Source organism: Sphaerodactylus townsendi, linkage group LG06 (genome assembly GCF_021028975.2).
Source record: "Sphaerodactylus townsendi isolate TG3544 linkage group LG06, MPM_Stown_v2.3, whole genome shotgun sequence".
In the NCBI taxonomy this organism is placed as follows: Eukaryota; Metazoa; Chordata; class Lepidosauria; order Squamata; family Sphaerodactylidae; genus Sphaerodactylus; species Sphaerodactylus townsendi.
In genome coordinates this window covers 3,992,176-4,010,489 of record NC_059430.1, presented here as the reverse complement: position 1 = coordinate 4,010,489, position 18,314 = coordinate 3,992,176, and the positions used below count along the sequence as shown (strand labels likewise).

General features: G+C 46.7%; 1 protein-coding gene across 3 annotated transcripts in view; it reads right to left on the bottom strand.

Moving 5' to 3' along the window:
- LOC125434938 (C-type lectin-like) overlaps positions 1-18,314 on the bottom strand; it is a 443,381-nt gene that overhangs the window by 12,586 nt on the left and 412,481 nt on the right. For 2 of the 3 annotated variants that reach the window (XM_048500811.1, XM_048500814.1), the window contains exons 4-6: positions 16,832-16,972; positions 9,516-9,630; positions 6,772-6,932 (exon numbers count right to left, since the gene is read on the bottom strand). In XM_048500811.1, coding sequence (XP_048356768.1) covers positions 6,865-6,932; positions 9,516-9,630; positions 16,832-16,972 — 324 coding nt within the window. In that variant the 3' untranslated portion in view covers positions 6,772-6,864. Of the gene's footprint in view, positions 1-6,771; positions 6,933-9,515; positions 9,631-16,831; positions 16,973-18,314 lie in introns of those variants that run through there. The other variant, XM_048500813.1, reaches the window with a different exon arrangement.

Below are 18,314 nucleotides of genomic sequence, written 5' to 3'. Positions count from 1 at the left end.
TCAAAGTTAAGGCTCCATGGAGCAAGTGAAGGAGAGGGGAATCAAACCGGTTCTCCTCAACTTGACAAGCAGACTCTAATCTGAAGTACCGAATTCTGTTCCCCATTCCTCCAGTCAAAGCCTGCTGGGTGTCCTTGGATCATTCACAGTTCTCTCAGAATTCTCTCAGCCCCACCAACCTCACAGGGTGTCTTTTGTGGGGAAGGAGTTTGCATGTTGGTTTGAGACTCCTGACAGTTGAGAAAAGCCAGGTAGAAATCAAACCACTCCTCCTCCTCTTCTTGAATGTGGCTGTTCTACAGAGGACCAACATGGCGACCCTCTGAAAAAGGGTCTCAAGGTTTTCCTGCGAGATATTTCTTGATTGGAGAAGCCACGCGGAATGGGTCCATGAACACTTGCCAGCTCAGCTCATTTCCCATTGGCCAGGGGTGATCAGCTGACAATGAGCAACCTTTGGATGTTGACTCTTATGAATTACCATTTATTTATTTAAAATATTGATATACTATGTTTGTGATGTCTTTTCCTGGAAACTTTGCTGCCTCCCAGATGTTTTGAGATGGAGGTGGGGGCGGGGTTAGGAGCCCAGAAGGTCTCCCTTCTTCCCGCTGCAAGCTGTGAACTTGGGTTGCAGAGACATGGAGAGAAAGGACCCCTTTTCCTTGCCCTTTTGCTGTGGGGCGTACAGGAGCATCGCTCCTTTCTCAGCTAATCTTGGGGGGTGAGGGCATGTAAAATGATTAACAGGGCATCTAAGACTTGTGTAAAATGACTGACAGGGCATCTAAGGCTTTATTTTTAATATGTAGAAATTCTGACATGACCTCTGTGTCTACTGGCACCTTTGTGCAGATATCTATGCGGACACTGAACTAGGTAAATTACTTTTTGTCAGGAAAGAAAAATGAATATGGTGGGCATCTTGTGCACAGATCATGGTAATCTAAATGACAGCACCTGTCATCCAAAGTCAGTTGGTAAAACCTGATGCAACTGAACCAAACCGGTTTGATCCAGTACAGTGACCTTCACAGTGATTGGTCAGTGATAGTATATAGACAGAGCACATTCATTGTACAGTGTCCGTTAGGGTTTCTTAGTTGCTGCGAGGCATGCTGCCGGATTGTTCATTTGTTTCACTGTATATAACCTGCACCAACAAGTAAAAACCTTCTTTGAAGTGAAACTGCTGTGTGGTGTGGAGTTGTTCTTGTGCCGTGCCAAGCCGTCTACAGCTGCGCTTATCTTGCTCTGGTAACGCACCTTTCCGCTGATAAGCCGCCTACTCCGTCACTTTTTTGGTATTACAATTACTGTAAGGTCTGAGTGTGTATTGGAAGTCTCTTCCGGGATATTCAAATACTGATAATTGCATAGTGAGCTCACAGACCAAGCAACCAGGGCATTTCAAGTGTCCCGTTCTGCTTAAATGTCTATATACTTTCTGAAGTGCATCTTGCACTGAATCTTCCTTTTGGCATCTTTAAGAAATACTTCTGTCATTATACATTATATTCAAGCTGCCCGCAGTTTGCATGGACCATTACTACTGAGATCCAGTCATCAAAAAGGCAGCACATAGAGCTCCACATTCTAGACTTCCTGCAGAGTAATAATACTTTTGTTTGTGTTCTCAATTACACACCTTCAGCTATGGACATTTTCAAAAAAATCACTAATAAGCACTTGACAATTCTAGAGTCCATTCCTGGCTGTGATACATGTCCAGGTTTTGCTTTTAGGAGAACTCTTTGAGAAAACATGATGATCCCAAAACAAACCATCCCAATCCTCTGAGCTTCCAGCTCTGGGCTCCTCACTCCCTGGGGGCTTCCAATCCAGGACCATCCCCAAGGCCCCCAGCCCAGAAGCAGGATTAGGCCCTCAGGACACCATCAGCTTTGTATACCTGTGGTTGCTCCAGGGCATCGGAGACTTCATGTTAGAGGTGAGAAGAGGTTTCCAAGACCTAGCATGGATTCCATGTCTAGGGGCTACCATGCAAGAACCTCCTGACAATTCAAGGTTAAATTGTCCCCATCCATGAAAACAGGATGAACAATAATGGACAGACTTGAGGAGAAAGAGGAGGGACCCAACCTTTACTTGTCATCCATGTGCAAAAATGAGCATCAAAGGTGGGTAACTTGTACTTAAATCAGTTACATTTTTAAGTGATCTAAATCCCAAATTTGATTTACAAAGAAATCTTCTAACCAGCCTGGTATTTAAGGATCATAAGAACATAGAGCCTGCTGGATCAGACCAGAGTCCATCTAGTCCAGCACTCTGCTACTCGCAGTGGCCCACCACTTTGGGAGCTCACGTGCAGGAGGTGAAAGCAACGGCCTTCTGCTGCTGCTGCTGCTCCCAAGCACCTGGACTGTTAAGGCATTTGCAATCTCAGATCAAGGAGGATCAAGATTGGTAGCCATAGATCGACTTCTCCTCCATAAATCTGTCCAAGCCCCTTTTTACAGCTATCCAGGTTAGTGGCCATCACCACCTCCTGTGGCAGCATATTCCAAACACCAATCACACGTTGTGTGAAAAAAATGTTTCCTTTTATTAGTCCTAATTCTTCCCCCCAGCATTTTCAATGAATGCCCCCTGGTTCTAGTATTGTGACAAAGAGAGAAAAATGTCTCTCTGTCAACATTTTCTACCCCATGCATAATTTTATAGACTTCAGTCATATCCCCCCTCAGACGTCTCCTCTCCAAACTAAAGAGTCCCAAACGCTGCAGCCTCTCCTCATAAGGAAGGTGCTCCAATCCTTCAATCATCCTTGTTGCCCTTCTCTGCACTTTTTCCGTCTCTTCGATATCTTTCTTGAGATGTGGCGACCAGAACTGAACACAGTACTCTAAGGGCTGTCGCACCACAGCTTTATATGAGGGCATGACAATCTTTGCAGTTTTATTATCAACTCCTTTCCTAATGATCCCCAGCATAGAGTTTTCCTTTTTCCACAACTGCCATGCATTGAGTTGACATTCCCATGGAACTATCAACTAAGATGGCCAAATCCCTTTCCTGGTCTGTGACTGATAGCACTGACCCCTGTAGCGTGTATGTGAAGTTTGGATTTTTTGCCCCTATGTGCATCACTTTGCATTTTGCTGCATTGAACGGCATTTGCCATTTCTTAGCCCACTCACCTAATTTATCAAGGTCCGCTTGGAGCTCTTCGCAATCCTTTGCGGTTCTCACCATCCTACATAATTTGGTATCATCTGCAAACTTGGCCACCACACTACCCACCCCTACTTCCAGGTCATTTATGAATAGGTTAAAGAGCACTGGTCTCAAAACGGATCTTTGGGGGACACCACTCCCCACATCTCTCCATTGTGAGAATTTCCCATTTACACCCATCCTTTGCTTCCTGTTTCTCAACCAGTTTTTAATCCATAGGAGGACTTCCCCTCTTATTCCTTTGGTTGCTGAGTTTTCTCCAACAGTCTCTGGTGAGGAACTTTGTCAAAAAAACAACTTTGGAAATCCAAAGTAGACAATGTCCACTGGTTCCCCTCATCCACATGTCTGTTTACACCCTCAAAGAACTCTAGCAGAAGTTTGTAAGACAGGATTTGCCTCTGCAAAAGCCATGCTGACTCTTTCTCAGCAGGTCTTGCTTTTCTACATGTTTTATAATTTTATCTTTAATGATAGATTCTACTAATTTACCAGGAACAGATGTCAGACTGACTGGCCTGTACTTTCCTGGGTCCCCCCTAGACCCTTTCTGAAAAGATTGGTGCTTGACATTGGCCATCTTCCAGTCTTCGTGGGATGGAGCCTGATTTCTCTTAGGGAGTAAGTTGCATATTAAAGTGAGAAGATCAGCAATTTCATGCTTGAGCTCTTTAAGAACTCTTGGGTGAATGCAATCTGGGCCAGGGGATTTGGTAGCATTTAGTTTATCAATGGCTGCCTGAATTTCTTCCTTGTCTACCACTATCTTCACTAGTTCCTCAGATTCGCCTCCTAAGAAGCTTGGTTCAGGTGTAGGAATTTTCCTCACCTCCTCTTGGGTGAAGACAGGTGCAAAGAATTCATTCAGCTTCTCTGCAATCTCCCTGTCATCTTTTAGCACACCTTTTATTCCTTTGTCATCTACTGGGCCTACCACTTCCCTAGCTGGCTTCCTACTTTTGGTGCATTTGAAGAACTGTTTGTTGCTGGTCTTGTGTTCGCAGCCATGCGTTCCTCATAATCCTTTTTTGCCTCCCTTACAGCTAACTTGCTTCTCTTTTGCCACCACTTGTGTTCCCTCTGGTATTCCTCATCAGTCAAGTTGGATTTCCATTTTCTAAAAGACATTTTCTTTTTTCTGATAATTTCTTCAACCTCCCTTGTTAACTATGGTGGCTTTCTTTCTTTCTTTCTTTCTTTCTTTCTTTCTTTCTTTCTTTCTTTCTTTCTTTCTTTCTTTCTTTCTTTCTTTCTTTCTTTCTTTCTTTCTTTCTTTCTTTCTTTCTTTCTTTCTTTCTTTCTTTCTTTCTTTCTTTCTCTCATTCATTTATTTATTTTTGAGGCTTTTAGACCGCCCCATCCCCGGAGGGCTCTGGGCGGTGTACAACAGATAAAAACAACAATACAGAGTTATTAAAACATTAAAAGCAGCAACAGTTAAATAATAGTTATCAAAAAAAATAAGGATATGAGTGGGTCCAGCATCCTAATTTTAAAAATTCCCTCCCCTCCCCCCCAGAGGGAGGCATGGTGGCCCCGTTAGCTGACAGATGCCCCAGATGTCGGGGTCAGACGAGGACCAAACCAGGAGGGGGCACCACATCAGCGGCCAGTACCTCCAAAGGCCTGGCGGAACAGCTCCGTCTTACAGGCCCTGAAGAACTCACCAAGGTCCCGCAGGGCCCGGACAGCTTGAGGAAGAGCGTTCCCCCAGGCTGGAGCCAGAGCCGTAAAGGCCCTGGCCCGCGTGGAGGCCAGCCGCATCATTTTGGACTGGGCGCTGCGGAACACATTCCAGCTGAGCTTTTAAGACTGTGTTTTTAAATAACCTCCAAGCATCTTGGACAGTTTTGACTCTCTTGATTTTCCCTTTCAGCTTCCTGCGCACTATCCCCCTCATCTTTGAGAAATTTCCCTTTCTGAAGGCGAATGTAACCACATTAGTAGTTGTCACTTGTTCGCATGTAGAGATACTGAATCTGACAGCATTGTGGTCGCTGTTCCCTATCGGCTCAACAACACTGACTTCCCGCACCAGGTCCTGGGTCCCACATAGAATTAGATCTAGGATCACCTCTCCCTTGGTTGGTTCCACAACCACCTGCTCTAAGCCACAGTCATTTAGCATATCCAGGAATGCTCTCTCCTTACTATGACCTGAACATGCATTTTTCCAGTTTATATGGGGATAGTTAAAATCGGCCATTACCACGACATTTTTGCTTTTGTTGGCCTCTCTGATTTCTTTTTCCATCTCAGAATCCTCTTGTGCACTTTGGTCAGTGGGACGATAATATAAGATTTGACTCTCTTCATTGTCCCTTTTAGCTTCCTTCTGATGTGTCTTTAGGTGGTCAGATTCGTTTGTTTTGGACTTTGGGGGCATCTTTCCCTTGCCAAGAATGCTGAACGTGCCCACTTAGGATGTCCAGGAATATCATTTCTACAGCACAACGCAAGCACACCTTTGCCCGGTCGATATGCGAGTTACGAGTGGAGTGGGTGAAGAAGAAAAAGAAGAGTTTTGGATTTATATCCCCCCTTTCTCTCCTGTAGGAGACTCAAAGGGGCTGACAATCTCCTTGCCCTCCCCCCCCTCACAACAAACACCCTGTGAGGTAGGTGGGGCTGAGAGAGCTCCAAGAAGCTGTGACTAGCCCAAGGTCACCCAGCTGGCGTGTGTGGGAGTGCACAGACTAATCTGAATTCCCCAGATAAGCCTCTGCAGCTCAGGCGGCAGAGCTGGGAATCAAACCCGGTTCCTCCAGATTAGATACACGAGCTCTTAACCTCCTACACCGCTGCTGCTCCTTGAGGTCTGAGAACTGTCTCAGGAGCCATCGTTACAGCTTTATTTGTGTAAATTGTTATTCCTCAAGTGTAATTCCAACCAGGAGTCCCCAAAATCTTTGAGCTTATCACAGAGCGTATGATGTGCTGCAGTGGCAGCTACTATCATTAAGCAACACTTTCAAAAGTCCTCACAGCCAATCAGAAGCTTTGTGGGCGAAAGCCCCACTTTGCCTCATTTACTTTCTAAAAAACCTTGCTAGCTACCAGGAAAAGGGTCAGCAGGTGCCACGGTGCCCATGGGCACCACGATAAGGACCCCTAGGCTAGAACTAACCAGACTTCTTGTGTTCATCTAGGCACTACATTGGACAGTAATTATTACAATCATATTCTGTATGCAAACAGCCAAAGACAGAGTTTATTGTTGTTATCCTGTTCCACAGTCAAGATTCATAAGCAAGTTAACATATAGGTGATCTTCAAGGAGGACACTTTATAATATAGGATAAGGAAGGAAGGAAGGAAGGAAGGAAGGAAGGAAGGAAGGAAGGAAGGAAGGAAGGAAGGAAGGAAGGAAGGAAGGAAGGAAGGAAGGAAGGAAGGAAGGAAGGAAGGAAGGAAGGAAGGAAGCAAGGAAGGAAGGAAGGAAGGAAGAAGGAATGAAGGAAGAATGTGCGAAGGAAGAGCGTCCGAAGGAAGAAGGAATGAAGGAAGGAAGGAAGGAAGGAAGGAAGGAAGGAAGGAAGGAAGGAAGGAAGGAAGGAAGGAAGGAAGGAAGGAAGGAAGGGTGGCTGCTGTGAAGGCTCTCCAGTCTTAAAGGATGGGTTCCTCATAGTTGTTTCTGGAATGTTGGAGAAGGAACTGCCTGCACTAAAGTGCAAACTTGCAGATGTATGGGTTCTCGATTTTGCAATCCCAATCGTTCCACTCAAGATAATCTGGAAGGAAAAAGAGAAACAGGATGTGGAACGTTTCTTCCTGTGCTGTAGGATCAGTGATGTGGCTAGCCGGATATTATCAGATCTCAGGAGCTAAGAAGGGTCGGTCCTGATCAGTATTTGGATGGGAGATTACTGAAGAAGTCCTGGGCTGTTACGGGGAGGCAGGCAATAGAAAAACCACCTCTGAATATCTCCTGCCTTGAAAACCCTGCAGCACTGCCATAAGTTAGCTTTGACTTGGTGGTGAAAGAAGATGTCGGGGGGGGGGGGAGGATTGGCCGTGTCAAAGGCCAACCCATCCTGCTGTTACAGAGACTAAATGTGTGCATCTCCCCTGAGACCCACAGCAGATTCTGCACAGCCTGCCTTGCAGAGAGATCAGAAACAGAAGTTCTTAGGGGAGTACTAGGCATGGGCTGAATTATTCCTCTACTGGTGTTCCTGCAATTGCTAAGCTTGCAAGGGATTTTAGAAGGGCTGGCCAATCTGGAAATGGGATTGGGACCCCTGGCATGTGGCAGATCATCTTGATTTTACCTCTTCAACCACAGCCTGCGCACATGAAGCCACCTCACATGGAATCAGCAAGGCCAGCATTGCCTGTTCCGGCCCCTTCCGCACAGCAACTGTGCAACGGGTTGCAGTTGGGATAAAGGAACCCGTTTTCCTGTTTCCGCATCCACATGCATCTGAGCAGGCAGCAATTGGAGCCCACGGAAACAATCCGGGCTGATGTCATGTCTTCGGACAGGCCCTTTCCGAACGGGCCAATAAACATGGGTTAAGGGTGGGATAAAACCGGGGTTGGGGGGGGGGAATTGCGCCTGGTTCCCCCTCCTAACATGAGTCTGCTCCGCATCTTCCCTCCCTACCCGGGTTTTTCAAGAATCGCGATTTGTGCCATTCTTTTGTTTTAATGCGCCTCACAACCACGGCTGAGCCTGGAAAGAGGCGCTTCATGCAGCTGTGCTTTATTTGGGGGGGGGGTTGCCTCCCGGCTCCCATCTGCGGAGTCACCCAGGCACTTCTGGGGGTTCAAGTGTGCCCGACTGCTTTGCTGTGCATCGGTGGGAGGTAATGGGGAAAAAAGACATGCCTCCGTGCCAAGGTGTGTTGGTCACCCGCGTTAGCTGCGGGGCCGCCCGCACTGAGGCATGTAAGCAGCCCAGGCCTGCTTTGGACTCATGTACCCCAGCTGCACCCTGCTTTGTTTTGGCCATGCGGAAACGGCCACAGAGAAGCGTCTATTTTTAAAAATTACTTCCCACCAATGCGTAGCTACGCAGGCATGGACCAATGAACCCTGGAGGCCTCACTGCCTCTAGACACGGTCTCCAGGCTGACTCTGAGGGAAATGGCAGGGTTTGTGTGTCACACAATCTCTCAGGCTGCTTTCCAGACTCCGAGTGAGTTCACCAACTCTCAATTCCCCAACTGCTCCTCACGGGCTTCTTCCTGCTTTTTATAACAAACCTCGCACCCTATCTGTCACTGGCAGCTATAGCATTACAGCCCAGCCAATCAGGCTGTTCCTGTGGTGTTTTGCTGTGGCTAACTGCACCTTTGCAAATGAACCCAATAAGAGCCTAATCCGTTACACGCAGCCCAGCCCCAAACCCATGAAGCTGCCATATTCAGATTTAGACTATCTGCGGATCAAGGGCAGGGCCTTTCACGTCAGCTTATGGATAATATGACCCAGCTGGGGGCCCCAGAATGTTCAGGGCTTTCAATGTTAAACCTAGAACCTTGATGAAACGGATACGGTGTTCCACCTGGATCCAGTGCAGCTCACAGAGCATTAGCCACATATGGACTCCCCATGGCGACCTGATAAGGACCTGTGTGGCCACATTTTGGACCAGCTGGAGCTTCCGGGTCAGGATCAAGGGCAGCCCTGCATAGAACGAGGCACAGTAACCAGTTCCGGAGGTGACTACTGCCTGGGACCTTCGATCTTCTGCACGCTGAGCCCATTTCGAAAGCTTGAGAGCCAGTGTGGTGCCGTGGTTAAGAGTAGGTGGAGAACCGGGTTTGATTCCCCCCTTCTCCACACCAGCAGCGGACTCTTATCTGGTGAGCTGGGTTTGGTTCCTTGCTCCTACATTTCTGCTGGGTGACCTTGGGCTAGTCACAGTTCATTCAGAACACTCTCAGCCCCCGCCCCCCCACTCACAAGGTGTCTATTGAGGGGAGCGGAAGGGGGTTTCTTAGCCACCTTGAATCTCCTTATAGAACAGAAAGGCAGGGTATAAACCCATCCTCCTCCTCCTCCTCCTCCTCCTCCTCCTCCTCCTCCTCTTCTTCTTCTTCTTCCTCTTCCTCTTCCTCTTCCTCTTCTTCTTCTTCTTCTTCTTCTTCTTCTTCTTCTTCTTCTTCTTCTTCTTCTTCTTCTTCTTCTTCTTCTTCTTCTTCTTCTTCTTCTTCTTCTTCTTCTTCTTCTTCTTCTTCTTCTTCTTCTTCTTCTACTACTACTACTACTACTACTACTACTATATTGCCACTCATTCAGTGAGTGTAATTGTATCTCTGGAAGACCCACAGACTTGAGATGTCTCACCTGATGATGAAAAGGCTCACCTTTGTCACACAAAATGTGTCCGCAGTATTCATTATTTCCAAAATTGTCAGGTTGATCAAGACCCCAAGACCTGTAGTTGACTATAGATCTATCAGACCATCTCCAGCGTCGGTTCTGCATTGACAAGAAAGAAGTTCTGGTTAGGGGCAGAAGCACAAACAATGAGGGGTACATTTACATAGGAAATGTGCCGGCTGCCTTTCCAGAGATTTGTCCAAGGTAGAATCATAGAATCATAGAGTTGGAAGAGACCCGAAGGGCTATCAAGTCCAATTCTCCTGCCATGCAGGAACACACAATCAGAGCACTCCCGACAGATGGCCATCCAGCCTCTGCTTAAAAACCTCCAAAGAAGGAGACTCCACCACACTCCGAGGCAGTGCATTCCACTGTCCAACAGCCCTGATAGTCAGGGAGTTCTTCCTAATGTTTAGGTGGAAACTCACCACAAAGACTTAAAAGCATGAAAATAAAACAAGGTATTAAAAGCAGCACAAAACAAGGGGCCTCAAACTATAGTAACCCCCCCCCAGGAAATTCCAGTCAGCACCCCTGGTAGGAAGGGGGTAGTCTTGCCCAGTGAGATGAGGCTGGTTAACAATTCTGCCAACACGGTAACAGCTCAGTGTAACATTTTCTAGAATAATAGAATCTGAGAGTTGGAAGAGGCCCCAAGGGCCATCCAGTCCAGCCCTCTGCCAGGCAGGAACACATAATTAAAGCACTCCTGACCTATGGCCACCCAGCCTCAGTTTTACAAACCCCAAAGCAGGAAACTCCAGCAGACTCCAAAGCAGGAAACTCCAGCAGCGAATTCCCCTGTCGAACAGCCCTGACTGTCAGCAAGTTCTTCCTAATGTTTAGGTGGAATCTCTTTTCCTGCACCTTGAATCCATTACTTCTTGTCTGAGTCTCTGTGGCAGCAGAAAACAAGCTTGCTCCCTCTTCGACATGACATCCCTTCAAATATTTAAACAGGGCTATCATGTCACCTCTTGACCTTCTCTTCGCCTGACTATGAATACCCAGCTCCCTACGTTTCTCCTTGCATGGCATGGAATCCAGCCCGTTTACCATTTTGGTCACCCTCCTCTGGACTTGTTCCAGCTTATACATATCCATCTTGAATTGTGATGCCCAGAACTGGACACAGAATTTCAGGTGAGGTCTAACCAATGCAGAATAGAGGGGTACAGTTATGTCTCTTGATCTAGACACTCTATTGCTAGTGGTGTAGTCCAGAATCACATTGGCTGCCGCATCACGCTGCAGACTCATGTTCAGTTTGTGGTCTACCTTGTAGTACTGGAACTGTTTTAAGGCTTTAACCTTGTGTGCAAGTCACCCTGAGCCTGGCTTAGGATGCAAAAGGGAGGGTATAAACATACACAGACATGACATGACTTGAAGGCAATCTGAGAGAACTTGTCACCCCCAGTTTCTTGCTTATCCCTAATTCCACACTCTGCTTTGAAGAGAAAGGGCGGGTCAGCTTTGCCAGGAGACAGCTGCTGATCAATACTGCCCACTCTTTAAATGCACCACATTACTTCAATCGCCTCAGACAGCTGCCTTAGTCCAAATTGGGCATGTTCTGAAGGCAAGTCCTGCAGTCCTAACACACAGTTGCCAACTTGGCTTGAGAAATTCCTGGAGTCTAGGGAGGGTGGAATTTGGGAAGGAACTCTTTGGGGATGTGATGCCAGAGACATTTCCTCTAAGGCAGTGGTGGCGGACCTATGGCACGTGTGCCAGAGGTGGCACTCAGAGCCCTTTTTGTGGGCACGTGCGCTGTTGCCCCAGTTTGGGCACTCTGCAGTGGCGTAGCACCAAGGGAACAAGGGGTGCGCAATGCACTGGGTGCATGCCCCTGCAGGGGCATGGTGAGGGCATTCCAGGGGTGTGGCGGGGGTGTTTCAGGGCATTCCAAGGCAGGGCAGGGGCAGACAGGGTGTGGCAGGGACACAAGGCACACGCATGCTCCCGATGCAGTTTCCCCTTGCTCCACCACGGGCCTTTGGAGAGACCAGCCGCTGAGTGTGCCCCCCCCATTACTTCCTGGGTCTTCAATGTCATCAGGACCCATTGCCTCCCCGCCTCCTCCTTTTTAGGAGGGTTAAGTTTAAGTTTTAGTTTAAGTAAGGTTTCATGAGACGCCTTTTCTGGAAACAATTACTGTTTTAAGTGTATTTTTGGAAATTATATTCATGCTGATTTTATATATACTATTGTATGTTGTGCACCGTCCAGAGCCCTCCGGGGATGGGGTGGTATGTTAAACAAACAAACAAACAAACAAACAAACAAACAAACAAACAAACAAACAAACAAACAAGAAGAAGAAGAAGAAGAAGAAGAAGAAGAAGAAGAAGAAGAAGAAGAAGAAGAAGAAGAAGAAGAAGAAGAAGAAGAAGGAGAAGAAGAAGAAGAAGAAGAAGAAGAAGAAGAAGAAAGAAGGAGAAGAAGAAGAAGAAGAAGGAGAAGAAGAAGGAGAAGAAGAATGCATGGCAGCTGTGAAAAAGGCAAACTCTATGCTGGGGATCATTAGAAAAGGAATTGATAATAAAACTGCAAAAGAGACGGTCATGCCTCTTATGTGCCCATATATAAAGCAGTGAAATGGTCGCGGGCTTGCTTGGAGTACTGTGTCCAGTTCCTGAGTGGCATGCATTCTCCAAAAGGATATTGAGGAGATAGAAAAAAGGAGTGCAGAGAAAGAACAACAAGGATGATTGAGGGACTGGAGCACAGCCTTCCTATGAGGGAGAGGGCTGCGAAGCGTTTGGGACTCCTCTTAGATTTGGAGAGGAGGCGCTGAGGGGGATATGATTGAAGTCCTACTAAAATTATGCATGGGGTAGAAAAGTATTGACGAAAGAAAGAACCCTCTCTTTCTCTCCTTCTTTAGATATTTCAGGGAGAACCAGGGAGGGCATTCATTGAAAAAATGCTGGGGAAGAATTAGGATCTCTAATAAAAGCAAAGGAAGCTGCTTCTTCAACATAACGCGTGTGATTGGAATGTTGAAATATGCTGCCACAGGAGGTGGTGATGGCCATACTAACCTGAATAGCTTTAAAAAACTTGGACTGAGTTTATGGAGGAGAAGTCGATTTATGGCTACCTCAATCTTGATCCTCTTGATCTGAGATTGCAAAAGCCTTAACTGGAAGACCAGGTGATCGGGAGCAAATAAACTCACAGAGAGCCATTGCGTTCACCTCCTACATGTAAGCTAATCTAAAGGCAGTGGTGAGCCACTGCGAGTGTAGCGACAGAACTGAACTGGAATGAACTTTAGTCTGATCCAGCTTTAACTTTATTCTTATGTTCTTAAGTGGGAAGAAGAAGAAGAAGAAGAAGAAGAAGAAGAAGAAGTACAAGAAGAAGAAAAGAAAGAAGAAGAAGAAGAAGAAGAAGAAGAAGAAGAAGAAGAAGAAGAAGAAGAAGAAGAAGAAGAAGAAGAAGAAGGTGGTTCGCCATCGCTGCTATAAGGCAATTGGGTTTTGTCTTCAGAAGAGAGAGAGAGAGCACATCTGGCCATACATTCCTTCCTAGATGCTGAGTTTGGAGGAGGAGGCCTGCCTGCCTGTCCCACCCAGGAGAGCGATTGGAATTCCTGGAGGAAATGGATACTAATCATGATGCGTTCCCCTTCCCTCCAGTATTGGAGGAGCCTGCCTTTCACACCAGGCAGTGGCGTAGCCACCAGGGGCCAGGGGTGGGTGCAGGTTGCACCTGGTACACACCTGAAGGGGGCGCCAAAAATAAAAAATGTATTTAAAATATTTTACTGTTTTTCCTTTGTCGGCTGGCAGAGGGTGCAGTTTTTAGACTAGTGACACCAAAATTTCAGGTTATCATTAGGTGACACTCCTGATGATATCAACCAAAGTTATGGACCCTCAAAGGGGGTGCCCCCATCCACCATTGTTTCCAATGGGAGGCTAATAGTAGATGGGACTTCCCTTTGAGGGTCCATAACTTTGGACTCCCTGAACCAAATTTCACTAAACCTGGGTGGCATCATCAGGATAGTCCCCTGAAAGTAGCCTGAAATTTTGGTACTGCTAACTTAAACATTGCTCCTCTGACAGGCACCCTCAAATTCTTCCCAGATTCTGGTCCCTTCTGGTCCCTTCTGAGTGGATTTAAAGGGAGAATCTGGGCTCCCTAAATTAAAAAAAAAATTGAAAGTATTGTCGAAGGCTTTCACAGATAGATTCAACTGGTTTTTGTGGGTTTTCCGGCTTTGTGTCCGTGGTCTGGTAGATCTTGTTCCTAATGTTTCAGCTGCATCTGTGGCTGGCATCTTCAGAGGTGTATCACAGAAGTATGTAATAAGATACACCTCTGTGATACACCTCTGAAGTTGCCAGCCACAGTTTAGACTAAGGAGCCCAGATTCTCCCTTTAAGGTAGATTTAAAAGGAGAATCTGGGCTCTCTTGTCTAAACAACATTAAAAGTGATGCTGTTTCAGGGTGGATTCCCCCTCCCCCCAGACAGCATCACTTTCAACGTTGCTTCAACTAGGGAGCCCAGATTTGTGAGTTGGGGCATGTTCTATAATGTGATTGTGACTTTGAGATGACATGGTGCAAAAAATTGTTCTTTGGTCGTACTGGGGGAGGACAGCCTTTGGTCGTGGGGAGGCCGTCCACACCGGGGGGGGGGGGGGGGCGCGAAAATCAGATTTTGCACCGGGCTCCATTTTCCCTAGCTACGCCTCTGACACCAGGTGCTGTGGAACAGACAGGCGGGATAACGCTGCTCCCGTTGTCTGGTTTGTGGGCTGATGGGATTGATTGGCCTTGGTCTGATCCAGAAAAACTGTTCTGACATTCTTATGAAAGTTCCTCCTCGAATTTGCTGCCGTTTATCTCCATTAGGCCAGTTTCTTGACCAGTTAATTGGCTAGACTGATTTTGTTGATTTGAAAACATTTTATGGGTAGGGTTCCCAGGTCTCTTCCTGCTGCTCGTGAGAGATCTTGGAGGGTGGTGATGATCTTGCTTCCATGCCTGAAGCCAGATCGTCTGCATTGCAATGGGGGGGTGGGGATGCTCTAGCACTAACCCTCATCCCCTGTCATTTGCATAGTGTTTCAGGGAGAGTGATAGAGCTAGCACCCTCATACACCCTGATCTCTCCACCCCCACTACTCTTTTGGCCCGCCTTGTTAAGAATATAAGAACATAAGAACTAGCCTGCTGGATCAGACCAGAGTCCATCTAGTCCAGCACTCTGCTACTTGCAGTGGCCCACCAGGTGCCTTTGGGAGCTCACATGCAGGATGTGAAAGCAATGGCCTTCTGCTGCTGCTGCTGCTGCTGAGCACCTGGTCTGCTAAGGCATTTTCAAACTCAGATCAAGGAGGATCAAGATTGGTAGCCATAGATCGACTTCTCCTCTATAATCATCCAAGCCCCTTTTAAAAAGCTATCCAGGTTGAGTGGCCATCACTGCACCTCCTGTGGCAACATATTCCAAGAGCACCAATCACACGTTGTGTGAAGAAGTGTTTCCTTTTGTTGGATCCTAATTCTTCCCCCCTGGCATTTTTAATGAATGCCCTCTGGTTCTAGTAGTATTGTGAGAAAAGAGAGAAAATTCTATCTCTGTCAGCATTTTCTGCCCATGCATGAATTTTATAGACTTCAATCCTATCCCCCTCAGGCGTCTCCTCTCCCAGAGCTAAAGGAGTCCCAAACGCTGCAGCCTCCTCATGGGAAGGTGCTCAATCCTTCAATCATCCTCGCGTTGCCTTCTTCTGCACTTTTTTCTATCTCTCTCATAGATATCCTTTTTTTTGAATGTGGCGACCAAGAACTGAACCCACAGTAGTCCAAAGTGCGATTTGCATACCACAGCTTTATAAAGGGCATGACAACTCCTTGCAGTTTTATTATCAACTCCTTTCCTAATTATCCCCAGTAGAGAGCGCTCTTTACCTTTTTCACAGCTACCATGCATTGGAGTTGACATTCCTATGGAACTATCAACTAAAGGCAGCCCAAATCCCTTTCCTGGTCTGTGACTGATAGCATCTGACCCACCATGGCGTGTATGTGAAGTTTGGATTTTTTTGCCCTATATTGCATCACTCTTTTACATTTTGCTACACAGAACTGCGATTGCCATTTCTTATTACTCACCTAATTTATCAAGGTCCGCTTGGAGCTCTTAGCCAATCCTTTGTGGTTCTCACCACCCTTGGCTACATAATTTTGGTATCATCGTCGGCAAGAGCTTGGCCACCACACTACCCACCCCTACTTCCAGGTCGTTTTATGAATAGGTTAAAGAGCACTGGTCCCAAAGCGGATCCTTGGGGACACCACTCCTCACATCTCTCCATTGTGAGAACTTCCCATTTATACCCACCCTTTGTTTCCTGTTTCTCAACCAGTTTTTAATCCATAGGAGGACTTCCCCTCTTATTCCTTCATTGATGAGTTTTCTCAACAGTCCCTGGTGAGGAACTTTGTCAAAAGCCTTTTGGAAATCCAAGTAGACAATGTCTACTGGTTCCCCCTTATCAACATGTCTGTTTACACCTCAAAGAACTTTAGTAAGTTTGTAAGACAGGACTTGCCTCTGCAAAAGCCATGCTGACTCTTCCTCAGCAGGTCTTGCTTTTCTACATGTTTAATAATTTTATCTTTAATGATAGATTCTACTAATTTACCAGGAACAGATGTTAAACTGACTGGCCTGTAATTTCCCGGGTCCCCCCTAGATCCTTCCCGGGTCCCCCCTAGATCCTTCCAGTCTTCAGGGATGGAGGCAGATTTCAGGGATAAGTTGCATATTAATGTGAGAACATCAGCAATTTCATGCTTGAGCTCTTTAAGAACTCTTGGGTGAATGCAATCTGGGCCAGGGGATTTGGTAGCATTTAGTTTATCAATGGCTGCCTGAATTTCTTCCTTGTCTACCACTATCTTCGCTAGTTCCTCGGATTCGCCTCCTCAGAAGCTTGGTTCAGGTGCAGGAATTTTCCTCACCTCCTCTTGGGTGAAGACAGATGCAAAGAATTCATTCAGCTTCTCTGCAATCTCCCTGTCATCTTTTAGCCCACCTTTTGTTCCTTCATCATCTAACCGGCCTACCACTTCCCTAGCTGGCTTCCTGCTTTTGATGTACTTGAAGATGTACTTGTTTTGATGTACTTGTTCCTCCTCCCCACTAGCTGGTTGTTGACGGGCAGTAGTGATTTCCCACTATTGCTAGGAATCTGGGAACCCTATTTATGAGGGAAATCAGTCGTATGAATTTAAGAAGTCAACACGAACAGCAGAGTGGACACTCACCCTCTGGGGGTCATGCAGTCCGATCCAGACATGCTGGCAGTCTTGCTGAGAGGCCTTGATGTGTCTGGCCAACACAGCTCCTTCAGCTTTGCTAGAAATGGAAGCGAGGTGCCCGTTGGGGCCTTGGCTCTGGCAGTCAATCTGAGGGAGGGAGAAGAAAGGTCAGGTAGGGGAGGGGCATTTTAGGGCCATCAGGGGCTGCACGGTCAAATTACAACGACCCCCACTCTTTTGTGGAGGAATGACAGAAATCTGACTGAAGAGAATGCAACATTCAAAACCAGGAGGAGGCCATTTTTAATCTTCCTGGACATACCACTGCAGAATTGAAAGTTGTTATACCAAAATATACAAGCAGAAAACATTTCAAAGGCAATTTGTAACATGAAGGTGCTGAGTTCAAATTCATCAAGGAACTAAACACGGCCTGTCATTCTGGCTCAAAATTTCTAATACCTGAGTAGAACCTACTTACTACAGTTTTCGCTCTTGGTCGTGCCCCCTGTAGCAGCCACTTTATAGCAGCCCCTGCTTCTGAGCTCCAAAGGTGTCCAACATTTCAAAAATGGTGGGGACCCTTGGTTATAAACATCACTATCTGGAACTGATACACACTCCAGTAAATACCAGTCTCTGACTCTGGTCCTTCCGGGTTCTGATCCCCCCATCTCAAAAACTGTATTATTGAACTAGGAAAGGTACAGAAAACGATCAGAAGATTGAAGCATTTTCTTGAGAAGAGGCTGGGGAGGGCAGAAAGGGGCGTGACTCAGTGGTACAACCTCTTCTTGGCATGCAGAAGATGCCAGGTTCAATTCCCAGCATGGCCAGTTAAAACTTCCAGGCAGCGGGTTATGGGAAATCTCTTTCTCTGCCTTGGAGAGATGTTGCCAAGTCTGAGCAGATGACATCGATCTTGATGAACCCAGTGGGCAGGGGCATAATGAGGCAAACTGTAGCCCTGGGCAAAACCTGAGTTGGATGCCCCCCCCCCCATGGGTGGCACACTCCTGCGATTTCAATTTTTTTTTTCACCAGGACATTAGTGCCTGCAGGGAGTGCATTTTTAGACACATCAGCACCACAATTTCAGTGTATCATTAGGAGACTGTCCTTATGCTACCCCCCCAGATTTGGTGAGGTTTGGTTCAAGAAGTCCAAAGTTATGGACTCCAAAAGGGGGTGCCCCATCCCCCATTGTTTCCAATGGGAGCTAATAGGAGATGGGGGGCTACAGTTTTGATGGTTCATAACTTTGGCCCCCCTGAACCAAACTGCACCAAACCTAGAATTTCATCAGAACAGTCTCTGATCGTGGGCCCTGAAAGTTTTGAGACTGTGCCTTCAGAAATGTGCCCCCCATCCAGCCTGCAACCCCGCATTGACGTACTCTGGAAGGAAGCCGCAAGGACTGCAAGTTCCAGCATGCACTTGACAGCTGGGCTGGGAGTATGACAGGAATTGTAGTTCGCCCCATGACAAA